At 48.1% G+C, this 8,900-nt stretch overlaps 1 protein-coding gene across 1 annotated transcript in view; it reads right to left on the bottom strand.

Annotated features, from left to right (window-relative positions):
• Positions 1-8,287, bottom strand: part of SNX18 (sorting nexin 18) — a 30,560-nt gene extending 22,273 nt beyond the window's left edge. Inside the window, exon 1 of the mRNA XM_039220801.1 lies at positions 6,480-8,287. Within this exon, the coding sequence (XP_039076732.1) occupies positions 6,480-8,100 (1,621 nt within the window). The 5' untranslated portion in view covers positions 8,101-8,287. The remainder of the gene's footprint in view (positions 1-6,479) is intronic.
• Positions 8,288-8,900: the final 613 nt, after the last annotated feature.

Consider the following 8,900-nt stretch of genomic DNA (forward strand, 5'->3'; position numbering starts at 1 on the left):
TGGTTGCAGTGCAGGAGAGCCATGTTAAAATACAATACTTAACTGCTATAACAATGACTCCATGGGGTTTTATATTTTTGCCTGCAATTCTGGGGGCAGGAGGCTACCAGAAGAGAAGATTACTAGAACTATCTTTCAAAGAAGAGTGCTTCCCAGTTTAAAAGTCCTTTCTACTTTTCAAATTAAGCATTTAGTGAGTAACTACTGAGAACCATAACATTTCATCCTTATGACCTTAGAGAAGAAAGCATTCCCAGTTTACCAATGAGAAAACTGAGATGCAGAGGTTAAAATCATTGTCCACATCTCCTCTCACATCCACACACCAATCCCCCAGATTCCATACTGGCCCACAGTGAGGAGACTCTGAACATGGGGCTCTTGCCCTGACATGGGCTCCCTTTGTGGGGCTAAGCTCCCCTGACAGACCCAGGGCAGCCCCATCTCTTCTGTGGAGTCTTGGAGGGCTGGCAATAACCCGACACACTACCTCCCTGCCACCAAAGAACATAATGAGGATCAAAGTCCCATCTGTCCCACCTGCAGATGTGACTCTAATCTGTGCTCTGTGACGAAGGGTGACAAATGAATGGTACAGGTCCTTGGAGTACAGTCTCTCTAAATAAGAGCTAAGCATGACTGTGCAAGCTTATTTGTGATAATCATTCAGTTTGTGGTATCACAAAGTTTCAGAACTAGATGGCAAATTAAATCTAACTTGGTATCAAACTTTGATTTTAAAATTCTTTCAGACAATACGGCATGAGATTTTTATTCAGCCTGAAGAAAAATAACATATTTAAATGAAGGGTCATGTTTATAAGGGAATTGACACCTTCTCCCAGAACTTCTTCCTAGTTGGGTTCTGCCTTCGTGTTTGGAAATCCTAAGATGACCAAACAGGAACCTGTCTGGATGACATTTCCCAATTAAGAGGGAAGTCCAAAGAACTCCAAATGTTATCTAAAGAACACGAGTGGGAGTACAGGTTCCTGCCTCCTTTTGATTCTGCCGTGAACAGCTTAACATACTGGGACTCCCCAGTGTACTTTCAAGAAGGATTCATGGCTCAAAAAAGAAGTCTGAGAAACCAATGACAGGGTGACATGAGCACTATCCCCACGTAGTTTCATGACCACGAACGTCTGTGGCCAGTCACATGACGTTTTAATCAAAGAACTCCGTCATCTATTTCAAAAGCCCCAAAGGTTACCTCATTTTTATTAAGAAAATACAGCCAGAGACAAAAGTTATGGCTAGAACTGAAGTCTCCTTAAAAATTAGCTAGAGGTTGGGGCGCCTGGGTGGCTTAGTCGGTTAAGCGTCCGACTTTCGCTTAGGTCATGATCTCGCGGTTCGTGGGTTCGGGTCCCGCGTCGGGCTCTGTGCTGACTGCCAGCTCAGAGCCTGGAGCCTGTTTCAGTATGTGACTCCCTCTCTCTCTGACCCTCCCCTGCTCACGCTGTCTCTCTCTCTCCTAGAAATAAATAAAACATTTAAAAAAAAAAAAATTAGCTGGAGGTGGAAGTATGAGAGAGGACAAATGGGTTCGATTAAGACAGGCTACAACAAAACAAAACAAAACAAAATGAATGACGTCAATTTCTAGCCCAGAAGTTTCAAAATAAGGATGAGTTTGTAAACAGCCCACTTATTAGAACTTTTCTCTGTATTCCTGGCACCACCCTCTCTGTTCTATTTTTAGCCACAGGAGAATGGGAAGTAGACAGGGAAGGGCTAACTGTGGCCCAGCCTTACCTTGGGTGCCCTGCCAGGACTCTAGCTATCTTTAATTAATGTCTGAGGGACCCAAGACGGACCCTACACGTGGAGAAAGGAAGCACAATGGTGAAACTCTACCCCATGAGACTGATAGGCCCACTATGGGTGTACCATTCCTGAGGTCCTGGGGCGATTTTTTTGTTGAAAAGAAGGCTCCATCTGGAACGTGTACGGCGGGCAATGTGGACCCTGCATATGTAATTTAAGAGCACAGAAAACAGGACCGCCTGCCTATTTGTAACCTCGCTCTGCCACCCTGATTCCTAGACTCACACTACGTTTAACCAACAAATCACTTTTACGTGATGTATCTTTCCTGGGAATCAAGAAATTTTTCTTCAAGTGCTTCCCTCCCAGTATCTAGTCCGTATTCATAAATAAAGATGAGACCAACATTTCTCATCACACTTTCCCTTTCACAATATTCCCCAGGAGATAAGCTTAAAGCTTTTAAACCACAACAACCCACTGTCATCCAGATTAAGCTTTAGTAAATATTAGAGATTAATCATATCTTTGAAAACAGAACTGAATAAGCTAAGAAACGGGCAGTGAAGAGATTCTCTGTACTACCCCAGCTCACCAACATCAGCATTATAAGAGCATACTACGGCAGGGATGACAAAGAGGAGGAGATAAAGTGCTACCATTTCAAAAAAAGAAAATCGGACCACAGGGTTACAAAGCTCGGCAGTGACAGACATGTGACTAGCCAGGAATCAATGAGCTGGCTATGAACAAAGAATTTAAGGGACTCCTGTTAAGACAGAACAAAATATGAGTAGCATTCAAACATATTCTGAATTCCCATCTACCGTACTTCAGGCTACAGCAAAATGCCTCCTTCCTAAGCTCGACTCCATTAATCAAAATTGTCTGTTTATCTAAGACTCCATTAGTTGATGAAAAAAATTAGAATTCTAAAATTCTCTTTTAGCTAAAGAAAGCATATGGCTTTCTTTGGTATTGCAGAAAGTACTTACACAAAAACCGTTATTAAGTTTAAGCAATGGTTTCAGTACTAAGTATAGTCAGAAAAATGCCAGTCCACCACACTTAAGAGTTTTTGAGTTTCCCACCCTTTTTCTGGAGCTGGTTCCTCGCTAATCCCAGACATCCATTCTGAGACCAGTTACATTTTCTGAATGGGAGGTGAAGGCAGGATGCAAAGCAGATGAACATCCTCACACTGCAGAAATTACTCACTGGTTGAGTGCCTGGGAAGTTCTATAGAGAGGAGTCTAGCAGGGCTTGCTTCCCCTCCCAGTTTTTATTAATGTGGAAAGGACGGGATGCCAAGTAAAAAGAAAACTATCTGAAGAGTACGTGCAAAGATCATCAACTTGCTGGAGAAATTCGAAAAGGCTCATAGTTCCACTAGAGCCCACTGTTTAGCACAGCACTAACAGAACCTTCAGTAGTGATGAAAACGGCCTGTTCTGTATCTGATGTCTGATGTGGTAGCCACTAGCTACAAAGCAGATGAAATAGAGCTAGTGTGATTAAGGAACTGAATTATATGATTTTATTTTATTTTAATTAAATTTAAATAGCCATATGTGGCTCACAGACCCAGCATTGAATAACACAGATTTAGAACACTGGAAAAGCTGACCACCAGTCTCCTGGATAAAAAAAAAGGTCAAGAGACTGATGTTCCTGACCTTTCCCCTAGGAATTATGGGGGGGTGGGGGGGACTTAATTAACTCCCCTTAACTGTGTTAGTAATTTAAAAGCACTTTCTATTCATTTCTGTCTCATCTGAATGTGGACCTAGTACGATTAGAACATGTAAAATGTAGAAGTACTGAAACTGCTTTTCTCTTCCTGTAAACAATGGGGACTTAAGTGTTGAAATAATGATTTTGAATTTTTAAGTTTCTCCCTAAGCTGAAATATAAACTTTGAACCACATACTTAAACAAAAGACTCTTTAAATTGCTTAAAGATTTTTATCATTTTTTTTCTTTTTTTGGTCCTCCTCTCAAAAGTCACAGTAAAGATCTTTGATGTGATTACATTCTGAGACCTTGACAAAAAAAACCAAAAAACAAAAAAACAACTGCCTGTAAACAAAAACAAAATCCCCAAGTGCTCAGACTAAAAAAAAGACTCATTCCAACAGCAACTGTGTAGTTAAAGGGTTGAAGGGGAGGGCTGAGCTGCTTTTTACAGCCACAAGTTCTGAACATCCAGAGCATATTCAAAAACCTTTTGCATGACTTATGAAATTTGTCTCATCTGTATTCCTAAAAATCACCAACACTAGCACCCTTGATAAAAACTGCTTGTAAGCAAACACTTTTCAGCCTCCTGCATTGTGCTATAGCTTTAAATGGCAGTCCATTCTAAAGACCTGCCATCTAGGGACACACAATCCCTGTACATTACACGCCAAGGCTACGGCAGAAACAAACTATACTTATTACCATTGATTTTCTTCCTGAACTTCCTAAGGATTATGTTTAGCGCCCTTGACTCTGTTTGAACAACATAAAATGGTACTGGCTTTAGTGAAAGAAGTTTCTCAAATCCAAAGAAACAGATATCAATTTCAACTCTGGGATTTTAAAAAAGTAAGTAAATTATAGTTTGATAAAATCCTGCTGTAAAGTCAAAATAGACCTCAGAACAAATACTATACCTTTTCTAAAAGCTTCAACAGCGGGGTACTTGACGAGGCTGTGTGTGGTCTGAACAACAGTAAAGCCAGTGACTGAACTTATGCCACTTTGTAGCAGCCAGTCACTGTGTCTACCTGCAGATGACTGTACTCGTCTCCACCCTTTTGACAATTTATCAACAATTTACATAAACTCACAAAATATGTAAAAAGGCAGCATGGGTCCAGGTTGATATAACACAATGGTAATTAAATATAAGAGCTTGCATGAAAGGCTCAAAGAGTCCGTCTCACGAGCACCAGCCTGAAAGTCAAGGATTCACAGCAATTTACACACCAAAAAAAGGCATAAGGAATATAGATACGGATTCAATATGGTTGCTCAAATAGCTACCTCAATCTAAGACTGCATCTACAAAATATAAATTGCCAAGGAAAGTAACAACTGTCTACCAAAACCAGTACTGCAGATGTTTCAGAATACTGCATTTTAACAGGGCCAAGGACATTCAAGGATTTGGAAGGACCCTTTCCTTGGTGAATAAGGAGACTAGTCACACACTTGGAAAGGGTGGAGGAGAGCAGACAGGGAAGGGAAGGAAGCAAGACTTCCGTCCCCAAAAGTGTAAAGGGCTAATATGTTGATGAGGAATAGACCAACTTTCCGTGGGTCCAGGTAACAGCAAGACAAACAGGAGAGGCAAATTTGAGTTCAATGCAAGGAAGAATACGTCAAAGATCAGGGTTGCTCCTAATTGGACCAGCACACCTGGAAAGAAAGGGAACACCTCCTTACTGAAGGCCAGACCTCGTGACCCAGGGAGGTTTCCATCGTCACAGGAAGCCAGATTAGGTAACTCCCTCCCAGCCACAACCGCCACACTAAACAGAAGATATTTACAGGCAAGACCACCTCTCTAACTCCAACACCTCCCCATTCTCTCACTCCAGGCTTGATGGCCCTAATTTAGTTTCTAAAATAATCCACAAATGTTAGTGCTTGAACAAAAATCAGGGACACTAACGACTAATAATGAAACAAGCTCTGGCAGTTGGGCAGCTAACTCACTGGGATACCAGAAACACTGCTCTCAGACCCAATACTTGGATGCTGTGCATCCTTAGTAGTTTCCCTACATCGTTTTCCTTAATTATGCTCTTTTACGTTGTCAGTTAATAGACTCCAAACTCAAAATGACCAAGCTTAAAGAGACTGATTTTCTTAAAACTTCCTGAAATTAGGGGCGTCTGGGTGGCTCAGTCGGTTAAGCGTCTGACTTCAGCTCAAGTCATGATCTCATGGTTTATGAGTTCAAGCCCTGCGTCAGGCTCTGTGCTGACAGCTATGAACCTGGAGCCTGCTTCCGATTCTGTGTCTCCCTCTCTCCCTTCTCCCTGCCCCTCCCCCACTCATACTCTGTCTCTCAAAAATGAATGTTAAAAAAAAATTTTTAAAAACTTCCTGAAATTAGAGTGAGCTTTTTTTTTTTTTTTACCTCATTCTACAAAAACTGCAAACAAAAAGCCGAGAGAAGACATTCTTACACTGCCTCAGCTAGAATCCTCAGAGAACTGATTCTAATTCGTCTACCAAACTAGGGATTGAGAGGTGTGCAAAGTAGAAATGGGGCTTACTTTATTTGCAGATATCTGTTCTTCTCCCATTATTTCCATGCTTCCTGAAACCCGTCGCCAAGTGACTCTGCAGTGTTCAAACAGATGCCTAACATGGTTTGGGTCCTTTTCTAATTCTACCCTAGGTACAAGATTACAGATCCCTGAAGCTCATTACCCAATCATTCAACTCGAAAATGATAGCACAGTCCTAAAAAGTACCCTCAGAACTTTCTCTGAGGAGTATCCACTCCCTGTCTGGAAATAATTTGAGGAGGCAGCTACCTGCCCACAATCCATCATACACTCAGAAAAAAGGCCAGCTGTTCACATCTCTGCTTGATTCCCAACCCATAGGATAATAGTCTGAAACAGAGACAGGCATTTCTGCCCAAATCAGAGGCCCTTTCAGCCCCAACAACACATTCCAGAACACCTGCGCTAATGGCCGGGCTTTACCTTTCTGAACGTGGATGATGTCTGGGAAGTTGGCCAGGTGCCCCTGATACAGCGCTAACAGGTCCATGACGGGGTCCAGGTCCTGCCTAGGCTGCTCTGCAAAGAGCTCGCCGATGGCATCGTAGGCATCTCCGGTGAAGGCGATGGCCTGGTTCAGGCCGGCGGAGAAGGCCTGCTGGTCCAGCTCAAAGGCCTGGCTGAGTCCGCGGAAGGACTGGCCCACCTTCTGATACTCCTTCTTGAAGCCCGTCACCTGCTTGCGCGCAAACTCGTTGGCTGTGTGGTTGAGATGCAGCGCGCTGTCGTCCATCTTCTTGGTGAAGCACTTGAAGCCGTCAATCTTGCTCTCCACCTCCTGCAGGTCGAGGGCGGCCGCGGGGGGCGTGCTCAGGGTCAGGAAGAAGTTGGCGCCCACCATCTCATCCTTCTCGGCCTTCCTCTTGCCCTGTTTCCAGGCCTTCTCATCCGTGCTGCTGGGGCACGTCAGGAAGTGCTGGAAGACGTCGCACTGCGCCAGCACCGGGTGGCTGGCCATGTGGTTCATCCACCAGATCAGGCCCTTCCTGCGCTTGGAGATGAAGTCCTCCTCGAAGCGGCCCGTGGCCTGCTTCTCGGGCAGGTGGGGCACCGAGATGACAGGGAACTTCTCCGCCAGACGCGCGTACAGCCAGTCGAAGTGCTTGTAGCGCCGGTGCACCGGCACCTGCGTGTGCGTGGGGACCAGCTTGTAGGAGATGTAGCTCTTCATGCCCTTGAACTTGGTCTGTTTGGTGGGGTCGTCGATAGTGCACTGGAAGGGGTAAGGGTTCTCTTGCCACTCGGGGCCGTAGGGCCCCAGCACCACGCACAGCTTGTCCCCGTCCTTCACGAAGCCAGATGCTTCGCCCAGCACGAAGGCCTCGCCGCCCGACTTGACGAAGGTGGAGAAGCGGTTGAGGTTGCGGCTTACGGTAGCCGAGCTCTTGGCCCCAGACGCGTGGTGCTGCGGGGGCGCAGGGCCGCCGCGGGAGCCCAGCGACAGGTCGGAGCGCGTGGACAGGCGGTAGCGGCCGGCCGCGCCGCCCGCGGACGACGAGCCGTCGAGGTCCGGGTACGCGCCGCTGCCCAGCGCGCCAGGCTCGTCGGCCACCGTGGAGCTGTCGTCCCACTCGTCGTCCCAGTCATCGTCGCTGCCCTGGCTGGCCTGGTAGCCGCCGCCGTAGAGCTGCTGAGGCGACGGCTGCAGGGCGCCCCCGCCGTACGGGAAGCCCGCGGCCGGCGGCTGGAAGGTGCTCTGCGGCGGCGCCTGCTGCGGTTGCAGCAGCGGCTGGAAGGCGTCGGGCGGCGGCTTGAAGGAGGCGGGAGGCACCGCGGACAGGGGCTCGAAGCCGCCGGGCGGCACGTTGGCGTAGCGAGCCGGAGCTCCCGGGCCCCCGTCGCCCGCCGGGCCAGGCTCGGGGGCGCGGATCACCTGCACGTACGAGGCCGGGAAGAGGCCACGGTCGCCGCGGCTGTTGACCCCCTCGAGCCAGCCCTCGATGTCCTGTTCGCTGCACAGGCTCAGCACCTCGTGCTCCCGCAGCGAGATCTCGCCCGGGTTCTCCGACCTAAAGTCGTACAGCGCCCGGGCGCGCAGCGCCATGGTCCCGGCGCCCCGGCCGGCGGCCCCCGACTCCCGGCGCCGCGAGCCCAGGGCCGGCCCAAGGGACCCGCGGTGTCGCTCGCGCCCCGGCGCGCTAAGTGGAGGCCAAAAGATAGCGCGCAGCTCCGCGCCCCGGCCCGCCGGTCGCGCCCTCCACGTCGCTCGGCTTGCAGCGCCGACTGCCGCGCTGGGCCGCCGCCGCCGCCGCCGCCGGCCGGGGGCGGAGCCCGCGGCCTCCCACGTCCCCAGCTGCGCTAATCCACGGCCGAGAGCCGCGCGCCAGGCGAGAGCAAGCGATGGCCGAGCCGCCGCTCCTGCCGGCGGAACCCACTCCGCGGCCGCCACTGCCCCCTTCAGGCCAACCCCGCGCCCTGAGGCGCAGGGCGAAGGTTTCCACTCAGAAAGAAGTGAATTTGTCTGAGATATTTAGGCTCCTAGGTAAAAAAAAAAACAAAAAACGTATCCTAGAAAGTAAATTAATATTTGCGTTCCTGACAAACGTTCCCACTCTGAGCGCTCAGTGAATGCTTCTAGAATAACCGAACCACACATCTAGTAAAGGATTTTCAATGAATATTATCGACGGTACGAAGAAGAAAGATAAGAAACCTGTGCCCGGGGCTGTCTGCTCCCTTTCATCTTCCACCCGCTAGAACCTTCTGGCAAGAAGGGGAGAAGGACGACAAGAGCAAAGTAAGGAAGGTGTTGTATTTGACAAATTAAGAGGCTAAGGGTGGTGTGAGAAGAGAGGCATCCGTGTGGGAGAGTTTACAGTAAAATAAGTCTGCAGGGAGCGCTGG

This window comes from Hyaena hyaena, unplaced genomic scaffold (genome assembly GCF_003009895.1).
Source record: "Hyaena hyaena isolate Hyena2069 unplaced genomic scaffold, ASM300989v1 scaffold_908, whole genome shotgun sequence".
Taxonomy (NCBI): Eukaryota; Metazoa; Chordata; class Mammalia; order Carnivora; family Hyaenidae; genus Hyaena; species Hyaena hyaena.